General features: G+C 42.8%; 1 protein-coding gene across 2 annotated transcripts; it reads left to right on the top strand.

Annotated features, from left to right (window-relative positions):
* Positions 1-760: 760 nt before the first annotated feature.
* On the top strand, positions 761-17,163 carry LOC122541359 (butyrophilin subfamily 1 member A1-like). Of its 2 annotated transcripts, XM_043678053.1 has the most exons (6): positions 761-850; positions 971-1,717; positions 7,957-7,983; positions 9,809-9,835; positions 14,286-14,677; positions 15,388-17,163. In XM_043678053.1, the coding sequence occupies exons 2-6, from the start codon at positions 1,336-1,338 to the stop codon at positions 15,535-15,537; spliced, it is 978 nt and encodes a 325-aa protein (XP_043533988.1). In that variant the 5' UTR covers positions 761-850; positions 971-1,335; the 3' UTR covers positions 15,538-17,163. The 2 variants fall into 2 exon arrangements, with proteins under 2 accessions (XP_043533988.1, XP_043533989.1); XM_043678054.1 differs by lacking the exon at positions 7,957-7,983.
* Positions 17,164-19,857: the final 2,694 nt, after the last annotated feature.

Genomic DNA, 19,857 nt, shown 5'->3' with positions numbered 1-19,857 from the left:
GGTTTACAGTAGAGCTGAAAATGTGTTGCTGGAAACGCGCAGCAGGTCAGGCAGCATCCAAGGAGCAGGAGAATCGACGTTTCGGGCATGAGCCCTTCGTCAGGAATGAATGGTTTACAGTAGAGAAAAGAAGCGGGACATCACCTGTCAGTGCAGAACCATTTTAGAATATTTGCCAGTTTTCATAGTCAAAGCTATGATCCCTTAGATGCTTCAATTTTCTGGCCAGTTTGGGCCGGTAATTTGCAAAGCTATTGTAGAATTATTTATCAAAATTAAAGTCTATTCATGACTGTTTCAGATGACAACACAAAAAGCATATTCAGATAGCATATACTTGACGCCATATGCTTAAAGTCTAAAATTGTGAAGAGTAATATTACATGTTTCGTCCTTCGTGATGCAAAATGTATGTTTTGATGAACAATGTATTCTTGAATCTCTATGGTTTCCTAGAGATGAATTACAACTTCAGTGGAGAATGGTTGTGGGCAAACTGGCGGGTAGCATTTCATCTGTCCGTGATACACTCCAGCCAAGGGAAGATATTCAAAACAGACTAATTGCTGCTGGGATCGCTTCTTCACGGGTTAATCATTGGAAAATCAACGCGGCCAGTGGTGTAACATATGTGACACTAGATTAACATTCTATTATACAGCGTGATGTGCAATCAAACTGAATAGAACACCACATGCTCGTGATAAACATCTATAAATGATCCGCACCGTTGTTCTCTTCATTTCTTGTCAAACAACTAGCGAATTCTGTCTCCACGTTTCGGTCAAGAACAAATTAACACAAACATACGAAATCGCAGTTTTTCTGATATGACACCTGGAAGTATAAGGTACAATTTTACAAAACCCACTAGTCAGTCTTGTGTAAAACACTGCCGGGTGTAAAACCACACATTTAACCAGTCGGGTGATTTTCTCTAAAATTGCTGAAGTATCCAAATTTTCTTTAGGTTGAAGCTGGGTGCTTTAGCAAGTGACTGGTCGGATCGTCCTTTCCTCCCATCTACCAGGAAATATAGGTCTTTTAAATGCTGGTGGTTCCTTGCATGCCATTAACATGGAGTACAGCAAGATGAAAACCACAAGAGTGAATAAGGAGGTAGCTGGCAGTGCCACTATTTGCCAGGTATCATATTCGTTAATTAAAAAAAGAAGTTATATCAGGATCTTTCTTGGTGGTTAGCGCTGTCATGATTAAGGAGGCGACACTATACCAAGGAAGGCTACTACTTACATGGTGAATGACCTCCATGTAACTTACTTGTCGTCACTGCATTCTGCAAACTTTTAAAATTGGCGTTCGCCACCAACATTTATGGTTAACGGGTCATTTTGGGCAACCATCGTGACCAATGCAACAACAGACATGAGCAGTTGTCAGTACTCCGACACACTTTACAAAAGAGCAAAATGGTATCCCACGTGTTCCAAGCAACAGAGCGACTATGACAATATAAAAGACCACTTGCAGTTCTCTGCTGGCAGCTCGTGTGAACTTAGCTATCGCTGCACTGAATGCATGTCTAATGATTGCACTTGCAAATGCACCAGGACGATGGAGTTAATGCACCCAATACAGATACTCAGCTCAAGTTCTAATATGCTGGATAACTTGATTTGTATTATTATGTTTATGTGCGATAAACTGGAAATACTTAAAGAGCTCGAGGAACTACGAAAAGCTCATCTGGATCTAGGTAAGATCATTAATCAGAAATCTACACCGTCGAATTTTCACTTTATTCTTAGAAATGAGTGTACCGTGTATTGTCCGTGATGTTGTCTTAATTTAACTGAGCATAAAATAAACTGCACAGTGATGGCGTAAAAGAGCCGCTGCTTGTAATAGAATCATCGAGGCAAAAGGCACCCAGAAGTGATCTAACTTAACTGCTCCAACCTTTCATGGAAGTTGCAATATTGAGTGCAGTGCTGGTTTTGTGCTCCATTGATTACAATACAGAGCAACCTGACTTTACGTTCCCTGCCTGTCAAGACAAGAATGCAGAATCAATGGCCATTATATTCAAGTTCCATTGTAAGTGAAGTTGCACGTTTCTGAATCGACTGCCTAGTCACTGAAGAAAAGCAAATTACCCGCTGGATTAGCAGCTGGAAGAAATAAATAAATGGGTGCGTGTTATGGGGGAATGGAAGAGCCAATTTATCACTTTAAATCAGGTTTATTTTTATTCTTTTGTGGGTGTTGGGAGTCGGTGGCAAGATCAGCATTTGCTGACGACCTCAGATTGCTCCTGAATTGATGCCTTGTTCGGCTGTTTCAGAGGCTGTGGTATGAAGTCGCATGACAGTCAAACTCAAAAATACATTTCGTGTAGCAGAAGAGTTTACAACAATCTATGATAGGCTCGTGATTGTCATTACTGAGCCTAGCATTCGATTCCAGGTTTGTTAAACTGAATGCAAATTCTACTAGCTGCCGTGGTGGGATATGAACCAAGTCCCTGGAATCTGAGTTACTAAACATTAGAATTACATCACCATCTCTTCAGTAACAAAAATATGAAACCAAAACTTGCTTTTCTTCAATCATGTGCTGTCATTTTCACTAGCTCGGCCAGGATTTACTGCCCTAGAGGGCAATTAATTGTCAACACATTGCTGTTGGTCTGGAGTGACAACTAGGCGAGAGCAGGTAATAATGGCAGATTTTATTCTCCAAAAAGAAATAGTAACGGATATAGTCTTTTTGATAAAAACAGCAGTGATTATTAAATTAACATCAAACTTGATTTTTATACTGAATTCAAATTTCACCATTTGAAGAAGGAAATTTGAACCCACGACCCCAGGCCATCAGTCTGGCATTCTGGATAACTGGTCAAAAGGCATTAGACCAACACCATAACTTGCCCCTGTACCTTTCTCTGTATGCGCTCTAAACCATGTTGTAGGACTGCAGCATACAATCAGGGCTCACATTACTGTTGGGTTTCTTTTTCACTCTATGCAATCTTTAAATGAAACAAACTACTAGTTCCAGTGGAGATAATGTGATCTTCTAGCACTGTTTAAATAATATCAGTGTCAAAGTAAAGTTTATGCAATTTTTGAGAAAATTTGTAGCTCAGGCTGAAGTTCTGGTTGCAAGCTTACTCGCTGAGCTGGTAGATTTGTTCTCAGATAGTTGTGTCACCATGCCAGGTCGCATCATCAGTCAGCCTCTGTTGAAGCACTGGCATTCTGTCCCACTTTCTATTTATGTGTCTTGGTCTGATAAGGTCGGTGATATAATTTTCCGTTCTTTTTCTCAGAGGTTGGTAAATGGGGCCCAAATCGATGTGTTTATTGATGGAGTTCCATTTTAATGCCAGGTCTCTAGGAATTCTCGTGCGTGTCTCTGTTTAACCTGTCCTAGGATGGATGTGCTGTCCCAGCCAAAGTGATGGCCTTCCTCATCTGTGTGTAAGGATACTAGTGGCAATTGGTCATGTCTTCTGGCAGCAAGTTGGTGCTTTTGCATCCTGGTGGCTAGTTTCCTGCCAGTCTGTCCAATGTAGTGTTTGTCGCAGTCCTTGAGGGTATTTTGTAAATGACATTTGTTTTGCTAGTTGTTGGTACAAGGTCCTCTGGGTTTCATCAGTAGCTCTTTCAGTGTGTTCGTAGCCCACAAACCTACCAACACACTGAAACTGACACCGATGAACCTAAAAGATCCTGTACCAACAACCACCAAAATGAATGTCATTTACAAAATACCCTGCAAGGACTGCGACAAACACTACATCGGACAGACAGACAGGAAACTAGCCACCAGGATATACTAGCACCAAATAGCCACGAAAAGACATAACCAACTATCACTAGTATCCTTGCGCACTGATAAAGAAGGACACCACTTTGACTGGGATAACACATCCCTCCAAGGACAGGCTAAACAGAGGCAAACACAGGAATTCATGGAGGCCTGGCATTCAAACCAGAACTCCATCAATAAACACATCGATTTGGACTCCATTTACCAATCTCTGAGAAAAAGAACCGGAAATGATACCATCCACCTGAACAAGTTATGGTGATGGATCGTCTGAAAACAAAGTTTTTTTTGTTAAATTTCAACTGTATGCAGGCACGCTATTTGGCCCAAAGAGGCTCCAAAGAGCATCCCACGTACCTATCCTATAACTCTGAATTTTCCATGGCTAATCCACCTAGCTTCCGAATCTTTGGACTATGGGAAGAAATCAGAGCACCTGGAGGAAACCCACGCAAACAATGTGCAAACTCCACACAGTTACCCAAGTTTGGATTGAAACCCAGGTCTTGGCACTGTGAGACAGCAGTGCTCACCACTGAGCCTAACATTAATGTGAGGATGTTACCATTAACATTACTGCTATAGCTAAAAATGTGTTGCTAGAAAAGCGCAGCAGGTCAGGCAGCACCCAAGGAGCAGGAGAATCGACGTTTCGGGCGTGAGCCCTTCTTCAGGAACTACTATACCATCATTACTACTATACCATCACTTCCTTCTTGATATCAAATTTGGCTTCCTTGTGATGTCGAGAGAACAGAAATAGTCGTGCTCATTTGGTTCCTAAACTACTTAAATTTCTCTGACATCGTGGAATACTATGAGGTGAGACATATATAAACTGTTGGATTCATGTGGTCAGAAAAATGCTACTTTTGGATAGAAAAATATCCATGTTTAACATATTTGAATTCAGATCCCTTTTACATTGCATTAGTCAAGATCAAGTTGCAATATTCTCAATTAAATAGACTGGAAATTGACAAGGAATGATGAGGAAACATTCTACCATAACTTGTCTTCTCAGCTGGCAGGTGACTTTGAATTCTGTCTGGAGCCGGGGGGAGGCATACAGATTCTTCTAGACATTATTATTTACTATCAGCAATCCATAATTTAAATATAGCAGGATCAAATATTCACAAAAGATACTGGATTAGTATGTAATTCTATAATTGCCAACTCTGTCTAATGCAACTAAAAGTAGTTCAATAGTTGGTTCCAAACAGAACTATAAATAAGCTACTGGGCATCAATTAGCCATCAAGGAATTCACGAAAATGCTTTTTAAGAACTGTGTGATAATACCCAATTTTTCCCAGTAAAACTCTAATAATAATCTTATGCATTAAATACATACCAAAATGATTCAGCTAAATATTCTTTGGTGTTATAACACTGAACAATACCAAACTGGTGCATGAAAACACAGTAAAAGTTCATAACGTGGATAGTAATTTTTCTTATTATCACAAAACCATATGTTCAAGATGAAATAAACTAACAAAGGACTGTTTGAAGATGTTCACAATTACCTCCATAAATTTTAACAAAATCTATAAGGATATAATATTTACAGAGTTCATTACCATTCAGCATGCCATGGAATAATTTTAAAATGTTAACATTGCGGTCTCACAATTTGCCAGAGGAACAGCTGCGCAAAAAGGAATCAGGTAAAAAAACAGACTCAGTAATTAAAGTTTTTTCTCATCCATTTCCTCAACAGTAGGGAACCATCAAAAATCTTTATTGTGACAAAAATTTCCATTTGTACTTTTGTAACACATTAAAACAAGATTTACTAATTTAAACCTTCAAAGATTGCATAAATTTATTGTGGTTGGACTAGTGAATTGAAGCTGCAACTTTGTCACAAGTTATGGAGTAATTGGAAGGGATGGAATTCAGCATTCTATCTATCAATGCCTTGAAGCCACTTTATGTTATGATTTGACTAATTATAATGTTACAACCTCTTCAACATGAAGACAGGTACCTGAGGAGCTGAGCTTCATGCCAGCAGAAGTGAAATCCCCACTTCTGACTTTGTGATGGAGGGAAAAACATTGACCAAGCAGTTGAACATGGTTGGGCCCAGGACACTGCCATGAAAAACCCCAGCAAATCCTTCCTTTTATGATTCCTTGGTACTATATACCATTCACACGTTCTGTTCCTTCCTGTCGTTGAAGTTCACATCCCTGTCTAAATGAATATAAGAATAAGGAGCAGTAATAAGTCATGTGCAAATTGGAGACGAGTCCATCATTTCAAAAGATCATGGCTGAACATCCATATCGATTCCTCTTCCTGCCCTACTTTCCCTTAATTACCAACATTTATCAATCTCAGCCTTGAACATCATCATCAACTGAGCATCTTGCACTCTCTTATCTAGAGAATTCCAGGTTTTCATAACCATCTGAATGACAAAATACACCCTTAGCTCAGTTTTAAATGATTATTCCTTATCCTGACGACACCCACTTTAGTTTCAGATGTCCTAGCCAGCCTGTCAGCATCTTCTAAGTCATCCCTCTAAGAGTATTATATATTTGAATAAGCTTAACTCTCATTCTATTACATTACATAGAACCTCAGCCGATTGACCTCAATTTCTGACTATAGGACAGACATTTCTTTATAGTAAGCAATCTAGGGAGCATTCAAAGCATCCTTGCTAAGAAAAGCTCATCATTCTTCAGCTAAAGAGACCAATATTGTCTCTAGCATTCTTAATGTTACCCTCTTAAGGTTGTCCTTTATTCTATTCATCCTAACAAGCCCAAAATACTCACAAACTGAAACCCATCACCTTTCCAATTGCTGAATAAGTTTACATGCATTTTTTAAAGATTCTTTACATCTGCCTCACAGCTTACTATTCTAGCTAGTTCTGCACTGTCAACAAGGGGATCACTGCAGGGATTCCTTGTGGTAGTATCCTAGGCCCAATCATGTTAAGGTGCTAGGTCAATGATCTCTCCAACTCCCCATCATAAAAACAGAATTGGGGACTTTCACGGTGCTTGTATGAAGCTCAGCTCCTCAGATACTGATGCAACCTATCCAGTAAGACCTGGGCTACACACAGGCTTTGGTTGACAAGTGGAAAATAACATTAATGCTACACAATGCCAAGAAATGAACACAGATGCTGTCAGACCAGCTGTGTTTCTCCAGCACTTTGTTTTAGTTCCCACCATAGGTGTTGTAGTGATAGTATTGTGACAGCACAGGCAAATTTGCCCTCTTTATTATAACCAAAATTAGAAGTACTCTTTATTTGCTAAAAGAATATGGCCACCAGATTCCATGATTTACAACAAGCAGAAGTTTTCTTTTGTTACTATCCAAGTGTAAACAAAGCAGACACTAATCTCCCCGATATGCAAACATCCAGAATTAACTTCAAGTAGAGTTGAGTGATCAGGCAAAGTTTACTCTACATAAACATCAAACTCCGCACTAAATGGCCATGCCAGCCAAGATACAACCCAGGAATTCCAGCTCCTTCCTTTCTATAATCCATCTAATCCTGGGCAGACAGCAGCATTACTCCAGCAAAGTCCCACGTGTCAGTATCCACTCAGAAGCCTCACTGTTCTGGAATCCTCTCAGATCTGTTCGTGAATCCAAAATTCCTGGTTGTTTTCTTTTCTTTTACAGCTGCAGAGACTTTTCACACCCGAGGCTACTGCTCAATGTGTTAGCCCGGTTACACTCCAGCCACAAGGCACAGCAACACCTATGCTGCTGCCCATGCAGGCTGCCAAAATTCTCTCCTATGACACCTGCTCCCAGCCTTTCTCCTTACCCCAAAATCCACAGTAGCACTGAATGGAGAACTGCAGTTCACAGCTTTTCAGTGCTCCAATTACTTGGAACCCCTCACCATCATTTTTTAATGCTCTCGACATATGGGTTGACTTTTGGACCACACGCCGGGTCAATTCAGTAGCATTTTCATGCGACACATCCTTCAAGAATACTTAAAATCTTCAGCCAGGGCTCAGCACCAAATTTACGCAAGTTTTCTTTAAGATTCCCTCACACTTCACAAACAGATGCGAACTAGAACAGTGATAGACAATTGTAACAATTGTTTTCCTTTCTACAGTGACTTTAAATGATGCTAATTATTGCACTTGCTTTCAGAAATTGCTGATCTCCGGAAGAAATTAGGTGAGGCTAACTATCAGTTCTTTAGTTTTTCAGAGAAAGATAGTGTCACATTTATAGTCCATGCTTAATTGACTTTCAGAGGATGGGAGCAATGACAAAATAATAATGTTACTCAATAACAAATCCAGTGACCTGGATTAATATTCTGGCTATGCCCACCCTCTCCGACCTATCACCAATACCCCCACATCCGTCTACTTATCCCACTTTCAGCTACCTTCTCCCCAGCCCCAATCCCCTCCCATTTATCTCACCACCCCCTCAGCTCACAGCCTCTTTCCTGATGAAGGGCTTTTGCCCGAAAGGTCAACTCTCCTGCTCCTCAGATGCTGCCTGACCTGCTCTGTTTTTCCAGACTCTAATATTTTGGCTATTTGAGCCTAAATGTCACATCAGTCAGACTTAAATAATAAACAAGAAATCAAAAATCTCATCATTAGTATTGACACTATAGCGCCACTAGTTCACAAATATCCTTCAAGAATGAAAACCTACCACTCGACCTGTGACTCGCAATGTACAGCTATGTGGATCACTCAGAACTGCCCTCTAGTCTATCAAACCACGCAGTTGTAATAAACTGCTACATGGAAGTCAAATTTGAGAAAACGTTAGAGTTCATATTATAATTCAACTTGTTTAGACATGTTATGACACTTTTTAGACAGTGGGGCCTGAATCCAAATTACCACTGCCCCTCAAACCTCCATATTATGTTATTTAAATCTGCTGTATTTTACTTTTCTGAAAAATCTGTGCCATTCCAATGCACACCACATAACACCCTTCCCAACCCCCATCTCCTCCTCGCTATGCCCCTCAATGTTGATAGGTCAATTTGGTATGACTCCAGACCATGGTTAACTGTGAAGATTCCAGCCTTGACGTCATCCTCTGAGCTGATTTACCTGATCCCAGGAGGCGTGAGGTGTAAAGGCAAAGTTTTTTTTGTCAGTACTCCCTTCATGGTTATGGAACTGGATCTTATAGGGTATTTATATTTTTAATTCATCCATCAGATGTTGGCCCGTATTTATTAGCAACCCCCAATTATCCTCAAACTGGGTGCCTTGCTAGATCATTTCAGAGGGCATTTAATAGCTATGGGATGGAGTAACATGTAGTTCAAACCAGGCAGGGAAGTTAAATTTCCCTCTCGAAAGTCAACCAAGTGGAGTTTTGAAACAACAGCTGACAACTTCATTGGGGGGAGGGGGGGGGATTACAGAGACTTGTTAACAACTGCAGATTCAACTCTCATCCACTTGGCCCTGTGTCCCAAAAGCATTAGACTAGGGCTCTGAATTAGGAGCCCCCAGTGACATTATCACTGTGCCAATATTATTCAAACTTTTTACCCAGTTTTAACGTTGCCAGAAACCACCATCCAAATGGTAATTGGAAACTAACATTAGAGGAAATTATTTTGATTTCTGAGCAATTAGAGGGTCTAATTTCCAAAGCCGCATTGAAAGGGATTTTCTTTCAAAAGTGCACCAATAAGTTGAAACGATTCATTAGCAGATGTGGGTCAATGGGTGTGGGGGGCTGTTGAAATTTGATCAACCTGTTTTCTGTCCTGCACAATCTTCAATCTAATTGCAGTCAATGGCGGTCCTACTGTAATTGCTCACTACTGGTTGACTTAGGTTTCTCACTCATTTGGAGAATGAGGATGCAACCCATCAGCAACAGTGTGATGGTGCATTTACATTCCCCAAAAATTAGCATAGCTGTTATCATACGTGGTCAATCAGATATCTGACTTTGTAAGTAAATGCAAGAATTAACATGACCTGGTTTTGTTGATTTTTGTTTATTCCAGGAATAAAGAAAGAACCAAAGGAAAAAGGTAAGAGTTTTGGGATGAGCTGGGTGATTATAAGAACCTTAAGACCTAAAGGGATAGAAATTTGTCTCAAGCGATGATACTAAAACTACTTAGCTGAACTGAAACTACTTATTACCCCTTGAAAAGCATTTCTCCTTCTCTTAGGGCTGGGGTATTTATAACAGACAGAAAATGGGCAATATTAGACTGAGGACTTTCTTTTTGGAGTTTTGCTCCCTTTGGTGTCAACTGAATTCACATGCAGGAGAACTGTGCAAAGAGCAGTGGCTGTGATACCGGCCAGTGCACATTTTGACACAAATTATCCCTAATCTTGATTTTTGGTCACTAGTAGGATGTGGGTGTTGCTTCCTGGATCAGCATTTATAACCCGTCCATGGCAGCTTTGAGAAAGTGGTTATGAGCTGCCTGTTAGGAACACAGGAGCTGGGGTAGGCCTTTCAGTCCCTTGAAATTATTCCATCATTCAATAAGATCATGACGGATCCGTGGCCTAAATCTATGCGTTTACCTTGAGCCAATATCTCTTGGTATCTTTGTCTAATTTTTTTAAAAGTCCACCTTAGCTTTAAATTTAACAATTGAATTAGAATCGACCAAGAGAGTTCCAAACTTCCATTACTCTTTGCCTGTAGAAGTGCTTTCTAAGATCTCTCCTGAACTTCCTGGCCCTAATTCTTGGACTATACCCCCTGGTTCCGGAATCTTCAAACAATGAAAATAATTTATCTGCATCGACTTTGTCATTTCCTGTTCATACCCTGAAGACCTCAATTAGGTCACCCCTTAACCTTTTAAATTCCTGGGGGGGAAAGCCAAATTTGTCTAATTTCTCCTCACAACCTAATAGCTGAATTCAGGTATCATCCATGTAAACTTGCTTGAACCCCACCCATACCCGCCCCCTCACCCCAGCCAGATTATTCTTCCTGGGGTGCGGTACCTGCATCTGCTCACAGTAGTCCAAGTGGGCTATTCCAACATCTCCAATGAATCAGCGACAAGTTTGAAAGTGAGCATGCAGTTCACTCAAATTACTGTTTAATGTGAACTTGTTTCATACCATGCCAATCTTAGATTGGCACAAATAGTCTATTGAGGAGAAAGTGAGGTCTGCAGATGCTGGAGATCAGAGCTGAAAATGTGTTGCTGGAAAAGCGCAGCAGGTCAGGCAGCATCCAGGGAACAGGAGAATCGACGTTTCGGGCATAAGCCCTTCTTCAGGAAGGGGTGATTCCTGAAGAAGGACTTATGCCCGCAACGTCGATTCTCCTGTTCCGTGGATGCTGCCTGACCTGCTGCGCTTTTCCAGCAACACATTTTCAGCACAAATAGTCTATTGCATTAATTTCTAATCAGCCTTACCTTTCTAATCACTCTTTGTTAATATCACATCGCGGCCCTGGATATTTTCACTTGCATTGCCCACTGGCAACCTCCAGGTGGCAGTTTTGCTGCCCATCAAACTTTCACGTCCGTTCCAACACAATGAGCAGGAATTTATTGAAGTGAAAGTTCACCCCCATACCAGAGCAACTGAGAGTCATAAAACTTGGGTGTGGGTAGTTGGACAAGGCATTGACCCTGCCTCATGAGTAGGGTATAATGGGTGACAGTGAGTCAGCGAACCATTTTAAAGTTTTCAGAAAACAAACAAAGCAGTTCAGGCAGTATCCACGGAGAGAAAGGAAGCTAATGTTTTGAGTCAGTTCATTTGAAGCAAACTGGAAATGCCAGTTGGATGTGGTGCAACATGGCCGTTCAGCTGCTACTGCACATTTTCTGCCCGACATTAAATGTGAAAAGTTACAGCTCAGTCTCCAAAGTACGGGGCACAAAACAACTTATCAGCACCTGACCATAAAATAAGGAGGGAGCACACTGCCTACAGCACACTTCTATCAACATAAACCGAGGAATTCAAATCACCCTAAGACATAAATGGAGTGAAAGTGAGCATTGGCAGTGAAGGAAAATAAATGGAATTCCATTTGTCAGGGGTTAGACACTGTGCCCAATATTGAGTGCGATTGAAGTCATCTTCTAATGAATACTCAAACTTTCTGCTGGTGCGCATGAGGTGAGGGGAGGAGGCAGGGGGTGTGCATATGTGACTTTAGACAGGAATCTCTGCCCCCCCTCGCCCCATCATCAGCACCTCCAACCTCCTCTCCCAGACCCCTTTACTTTCCCCAGCGCTAGTGCCAGTTAACCACAAACCAGAAATAAAATCAAAAATTGCTGGAAAAGCTCAGCAGGTCTGGCAGCATCAATGGTGATAAAACAGAAACTGTCCTTCAGGAACTGGACACAAAACAACGTTTCCCACACCAGTCTTTAAAACGAATTAACCACTCTAATTTTATGTGCCTTATGCTAATTTGCAAGCAGAGATGCCTTTGAGATTCTCTTTTAATATTAAAATAAACTGCCTACTCTGTGCAAAACCTCTTTGCCTGCTCTATCCAATTAGTCACTCATAGCTCAGCACTATTTTGATGAAAAGGGATAATGTGGGGTGGGGATTGTGAAGGGGTAATGAGTTGCATATCTTCCATTTTAGAACATAAGACTATATGAAATAGAAGCAGGAGCTAATCACTCAGCCCTTCGAACGGCCCTATCATCAGGGAGGCCATGGATAATCTTTCACTTCAACTCCAAGGCTAGCATCCAAAATTAAAAATATCCAAACGGAAAGAGAAGAGACAAACCAAAGTCGAACAGAGGGCATTAGTGATGGTTGTTTCGACAGGGACAGACGAGAGAGACAGAGAGACAGAGAGATTGGAAAAGGGAAAGAAATTAGCAGCGATTGTAGAAGTTATGCGGAACTTAAAGAGGACTCTTCAGCCTCAGTTGGATTGTTGCATAAAGTTCCGGGCACTGCATTTTAGGAAGAATTATAGCGAGTGCAGAAGAGATTTACACACATTATGCCAGAGTTGAGGGATTTCAGTTCTGAAAATGGTTCAGAGAAATTGCACTGAAGTTTGGGAGGACTCTGATTTAGGTTGAATCTTTATTGCTGGAACAGCACAGCAGGTCAGGCAGCATCAAGGGAACAGGAGATTCGACGTTTCGGGCACAGGCCCTTCTTCAGGAATGAGCAGAGAGTGTTCAGCAGGAGAAGATAAAAGGTAGGGAGGAGGGACTTGGAGGAGGGGCGTTGGAAATGTGATAGGTGGAAAGAGGTCAAGGTGAGGGTGATAGGTCGGAGTAGGGTGGAGGCGGAGAGGTCAAGAAGAAGACTGTAGGTCAGGAAGGCGGTGCCGGGCTGGAGGGATTCGGCTGAGACAAGGTGGGGGGAGGGGGGATGAAGAAACTGGTGAAGTCCAAGTTCATCCCCTGTGGTTGGAGGGTTCCCAGTCGGAAGATAAGACGCTCCTCCTCCGACCGTCGGGTTGTTGTGGTTTGGCGGTGGGTGTGTCCAATGACCTGCATATCCTCGGTGGAGTGGGAGGGGGAGTTGAAATGCTGTGCCACAGGTTGGTTGGGTTGGTTCGTCCGGGTGGCCCAGAGGTGCTCTCTGAATCGCTCCGCAAGTAGGCGGCCTGTCTCCCCAATATAGAGGAGGCCACACCGGCTGCATCGGATGCAGTAGATGATGTGGGTGGAGGTGCAGGTGAATCTGTGGCGGATATGGAAGTTTCCCTTGGGGCCTTGGAGAGAAGTGAGGGGGGAGGTGTGGGCGCAAGTGTTGCACCTCCTGCGGTTGCAAGGGAAGGTGCCCACCTTGTCTCAGCCGGATCCTTCCCGCCCGGCACCGCCTTCCTGACCTGCTGTCTTCTTCTTGACCTCTCCGCCTCCACCCTACTTCGACCTATCACCCTCACCTTGACCTCTTTCCACCTATCACATTTCCAACTCCCCTCCTCCCAGTCCCTCCTCCCTACCTTTTATCTTCTCCTGCTGAACACTCTCTGCTCATTCCTGAAGAAGGGCCTGTGCCCGAAACGTCGAATCTCCTGTTCCCTTGATGCTGCCTGACCTGCTGTGCTGTTCCAGCAATAAAGTTTCAACTTTGATCTCCAGCATCTGCAGACCTCACTTTCTCCTCGAGGACTCTGATTTAATCATTCAAAATCATGAGCAGTCAGACAGCCTAAATCGGGAGAAAATGTTCCCACTACGAAACGGTCCAGAATGTAAAATAATTCGCAAAGCGTTATGAGAAAGAATACTTATCCTTGCAGGGGTTGGTTAGGATCTGGTCGCTGCCTGAGACGAGAGGGGTGCAGGTTCAGTTAGGGGGAAATAAGATGATTAATGGAAAAGCGTTACAGGCGATTGGCACTTAATGGGCTGTTCACTTGAATGGCTGGGGCAGAAACGAAGGGCTGAATGGTTTCCTTCTGCGCTGAGACGATGCCGTGGACTGTCCAGCGGCTGCTAGTATTGACGGTTCCTCTCTTTTGTGTGTGTGTGTGTGTGTTTTTACACCTTGCAGTTGTCATCCATTTCGACGAGGCGCACTCGGACCCGCAGTTCGTGCTGCACAAAGCCGAGAGCAGCGCCACTTGGGGAGGCGCGCCCGAGCAACTCAGCCCAGACCAACGCGTGTACCTCGGCAACTGGCGCCTGTGGGGCGCGGAAGGCTTCACGTCCGGGACGCACTACTGGGAGGTACAGGTGGAGGACGGCTCGGCCTGGTTTGTGGGCGTCTCCGTGAACTCGTACAAGGCCAGGTCGTGGCTGAAATCACTCCCGAGCAGCGGGCTGTGGCTGGTCATGCTGTGGAACGTCGGAAAGGGCAAGTACCCCTCCAGGAGCCTCGGGAACGCGGTCAAGTTAGTCGAGATGACCAAGGTCGGGGTTCTGCTGGACTTCGACGGCGGCCAGGTGACTTTCTCTAACCCTGACAACGATGACGCCGTTGTCCACTCCCTGAACGGGAATTTCACTGAAAGGCTTTACCCCTTCTTCAGGTTTTGTCTGTCGGTCAAGAAAAATCCCAAAATCACCCTGATCTGATGACCACTGCCTCCCCCCATTTCCCTTCCCTACCTCAACCCCGCGACGCTGACTCGGTGAACGAGAGCGCCTCCCAGCGAGGCAGCCGGAAACTGCTTGTGAGGGCACGTCTCGGGCCCCCGCCCCCAGCTGCCTTTGAGTTTTTGAGTTCGCCCACCGGCCGCCAGGCGGCGCTACTTCCACAAGTCTCATCTGTTGCTGCATTGGGATTGGGTGCGTTGGCGAAAAAGTGACATCCAGGCACTGGGCTCCCGTGTTTTTGTACTTTTTTTTAAAAGTTGGAAATAGGTGGTAATGATGGGGTTCGTGTGGGGCATTCCGTTCTTTGGGATTAACAAAAACCCGTTTGGCCAGGTATCTCAATCTTGATCTATGCCGCAAGAGCATCTGACATATGGGGAGGGGGCGTTGTTGGAGGGAATGGGTTTATAGTCACAGGGATAGTCCGGGTAAAGGTCAGAGGGATTCTTGGGCTGCAGGATGAGTTCCTGCTTAGCCATTTCTTCCTTTTTCATCACCCCCACTCCCAACCGTATTCAATCGCTCATCCTCTATTCACTTTTCTCTTTGTCTTGCAGGTTGGTGGAGTTGATCTTTTCTGGTTTTGTTTTAGTAAGGTCCGGTTTGCTGTACCCCTCCTCCCACCTTATTCCATGCTCCTTCTAATGCTCCAGGCAACAAGGTACCTCCTCTGCTGCCGATCCAGAAATAAGCGCGATGTTCCCTAGCCAATAGGACCTTTCCTAAAATATTGTCAAGAGCCACTAATGATGCGTGTGAATTTAATGTAATCATCTTTAATCTGGCTATAATATCTCTTTCAGTTCCTAATATAGTGCAAGTTTTAGGATATTTAAGATTGAAATGTTTTTAACCAAATCATGCTGAAAATGTTGATCCAGGTTTGACCTGACAAGACTTAGACTACAAGCGATAGCTAGTAATATTGCAAATCATGCATGTTCTATTATGTTCCTGTGCGTGCTATATTAAGGCATGTGATAACCCACCTGTTAACTGTGAAGCAGAGAGGGAATTCTCTTGAATTGCCATTGCTAAGTGAAATTGCAGAAGTTCTTGGGGCCTCAGCTCCATTGCATTTTCCCAGGCAGTGCACCCCTGCCTTGCCGGTAAGGGAACCATTGTCCTCCAATCCTGAATGTGGATAACTCTGCCCTTATCTTTCAGTGAGAAAATGACCATTCTGCTCAAACACACGAATGGCTTTGAAATGCTACATGTAAAGGCATGATGGTGCAAATGGACTGGCATGGCTGCTCAGTTCACCAATTCATTGAAACGTTGCAGAAGAGAAGTAGGGTTACACTATTCGGCCCATCAAGTTGGTCTGCCATTCAGCACATTGATGGTTGATCCTCTATTGCAAAGCCATATTCCGACTCTCTGTCTTCCCTATACCCTTTAATGCCTTTGGCGTCTAGAAATGTATCTATTTCTTGCTTAAGCATATTCAGTGACTTGGCCTCCACAGCTTTCTGTAGCAGAGAACTCCACAGGTTCACCCACCCTCTGAAAGAAGGTATTTCTCTACATCTCCACCCTGTACACTGGGACCATGCAACTGCCTCAGGTTAATGTCAAAAGATTTTCGCAGGAAGGTAATAATCATGCAGGAGGGTATATTTGCAAATGCAAGGGACTATTCATTATTCCAGCAATTCAACCCAACCCATCAGTGGGATGGGATCAGGCTTAATACACCCAGAGTAACAATGTTGGAAACTAGGCAAACTCACTCAATTTGAAGCTGATGCATGTGGGGACAATGCTGCTTTTAAGCCTCATTGGAGGCAGGGAGTACAATACTGGGAGGGGTTTAAACCAAAAATTCAAAATAAGTGAGATCCCAATTGGTAACTTGATCTAACACCCGACTCACATCCCCTTAGCTCCAGCCCTTGAAGTCTGTGACTATAGGCTCCCACTGGAAACAAGGAAATCACCCGGAGGTTTTTTCTACATCGTGATGCTCCCATCTCATAGCATTCAGATATTGTCCAGAGAAAAAAGTGCATGCCCAATCCATGAGTGGAGTGGGCAAAATCTACCACCTAGCCACAGAAATTAAGAGACCCTCCCTGCCTGTGAGTTTATCGCACTGTTGTGTGACTCTGAAATTGTAGCTTTCAATTGTTCAGTGAATGTAACCCAATCAGCCCTGATGCTGTTGTACCAGCTTAAGTCTTCCTATTGAATTTTTTCATCAATATGTAACACATGTAACAAAGCAGTGTGCCTGCACAGAACCAGGCTGTGTACTGTGCATGAATTGAATGTCTTTCATTGATTGAATTGTTCTATGCTCCTTTTAATAAAATCTGCTTGATTACTACTACAAAAGTGTTTGTGCTTCACGCAAGACCATTCATCAAAAATGAAAAAGATGTGAGTGGTAGAGGACACTCTGAATACCAAGATATCTCTTTTTAACTTTTTTAAAAAATTTTTATTCCCTCAAGGGATGTGGGTATCACTTGCTAAATCTTCATTTATTGCCCATTTCTAATTGCCCTGGAGAAGATGACTTTTTTTCTTAAACCATGATCATCCATGGTGGGTAGGTGCACCCTCTATTGTCATTGCATTCATTTCTGTTATGGGAGGAGTTGCAAGATTTTGACCCAACAGCAGTTGAAGGGACAGCGATATAGTTCCAAATCAGGATAATGTGTGACGTGGAGTATCAGGTGGTGGTGTTCAAGTTGGTTGTGGTCATGGCTTGGAATAAGTTGTCAAAGGATCCTTGGTGAATTATACATGTGCTTCTTATACATGGCACACACTAGTACAAAGGCGTGAATGTTGAATGTTGTGCATGAGCAGCTTTATCCTGGAAGGTTTCAAGTTTACTGAGTGTTGTTGGAGTTGCATCCATCCTGGCAATGGAGAGTATTCCAACACACTGATGACTTGTTCTTTGTAGATAGTGGACAGACACTAGGGAGACAGAAGTTGAGTTACTCGCTACATTGTGGCAAATGTCCGACTTTGTCTTGTAGTCAAAGTAGTTAGATGTCCACCCCAGTTCAGGTTCTGCTCAATTATGACCCCTAAGATGTTGAGAGTGCAGGCTTTAGCAATTACATTGCGAGTGAACATCAGGAGGCGATGGTTAGCTTCCCTCTTTTTTCTCTCTCTCTTGTGTGGCATAAGTATTACTTGCAACTTATCAATCCAAACCTGGATATGGTCTATGCAGAGGGATATGGCTGCTTAAGTATTTAAGTCATTGGATATTGTATTAAACATTGTGCACCATCTGTGAATATCGCTACTCCTGACCTTAAGATGGAGGAAGGTTATTTGTGGAACAATTGCAGATATTTGGGCCATGTACACTCCACTGAGAAATGTATACAGAGATGCCTGGGAGCTGAGATGATGAACCTGCAACAACAATAACTGTCTTCCTATATTCTGGTGTGACTCGAACCAGGAGGTACTTTCCCCTGATTCCCATTAGCACCAGATTTGCAAGGGTTTCTTGATGCCACACGCTATTAAATCTGCCTTGAGGTTAATGGCTATCATCCATGGGGTTTACCTCTTTTGCCCATGTTTCGATCATGCCTGTATTAATGTCATGAACTACATGGTCCTGACAGAACTGAAATCAATTGTCGGTGTGCAAGTCATTTCATGGCAAGTCTGCTTAATAACACCACCCACATTCCATGCCAGAACTACACTGATAATCAAGAGTAAAATGATAGGATGGTAATTGGTTCCATGTCCTGATTCCTATGGACAGGTCATACCAGAGAAAATTCTATATTGGCGGGTAATTTGCAGTTCTGTAGCTTTACTGGTCCAGCAAAACAAACTTTTAGAGTCATAAAGTTAGAGAGATGTACAGTACAGAAACAAACCTTTTGGTTCAGCTTGAAAATGCCGACCTGTCACAAAGCTGGTCCCTTTTTCCTAAAGGCTGTTCCTTTTCTCAAGGATACTGTGTCCTTGATCTTTTCAGAGGGGTCATAAAAACCGTCCCGGCTCTGAGGTGACTAGTTTGGTACAGAGATTAAAAAGAATGTTGAGAGGCCTTTTATTTTTATGTGAACAGATAAGACTTCAGGCCAAAGTGGTCATGTTTTAGAAGCAACCTGTATAATGAAAGGGGAGTGGTCAGCTCTCTAGCTGAGAAGTTCAGTCCAAAACTAGTTAGGAGTTCAGCTGTGTGGATACAGACTGTTAAACTCTCTCTCTCTCTATCTCCCCTCCTGCCCTTCGAGCTTCAACCTGTAAGCATTTGTTCCATTGTTACTGTTTTTTAAAGAGGGTTTGCTTATTGTGTATATTCAGAAAAGCATAATGAAATCTAATTTGGATAGACCGAATTCTATGGGGGTACTTTATTCTGTTCTTTTGATCCATTGTGTAATTTTGTGATTTTCTTTAGTCTGTTTTAAAACCTGGTAGTCAATCTAGCAAACTTACTCTGGGTAATTTTCATTGTACATTTACCAAAACAAATTTATGGTCTGGATTGCCTGCTTAAGAATGTTTTGAGTGGTATGGCCTAATCCATAACAGACCAGATATCCTAAACTGATCTATTCCATTTGCCAGCATTTGGCCAATATCCCTCTAACCCCTACCTATGTGTTTACCCATCTAGATGTCTTTTAAATGTTGTAATTATACCAACCTCCATAACTTCCTCTGACAGCTCAATCCATACACACACCACCCTCTGCATGAAAAGGTTGCCCCTTAGGTCCTTTTTAAATCTTTCCTCCACACCTTATACCTATGCCCTCTAGTTTTGGACTTCCCCACCCTGGGGTCAAGATCTTGACTATTCACCCTATCCATGCCACTCGTGACTTTATACCTATTCAGCCTCTCCCAAATCCTCTAAACCTGGCAACATCCTTGTAAATCTTTTCTGACCCTTACAAGGTTAACATTTTTCCTATAACAAGGAAACCAGAATTGAATGAAGTATTCCAAAAGTGGCCTGACTAATGTCCTGTACAGCTACAATATGACCTCCTAACTCCTATACTCAATGCACCAACCAGTGA

The sequence above is a fragment of the Chiloscyllium plagiosum genome, chromosome 37, assembly GCF_004010195.1.
Source record: "Chiloscyllium plagiosum isolate BGI_BamShark_2017 chromosome 37, ASM401019v2, whole genome shotgun sequence".
In the NCBI taxonomy this organism is placed as follows: Eukaryota; Metazoa; Chordata; class Chondrichthyes; order Orectolobiformes; family Hemiscylliidae; genus Chiloscyllium; species Chiloscyllium plagiosum.
The sequence above is the reverse complement of the archived record's forward strand: the minus strand, read 5'-3'. Positions and strand labels throughout refer to the sequence as shown.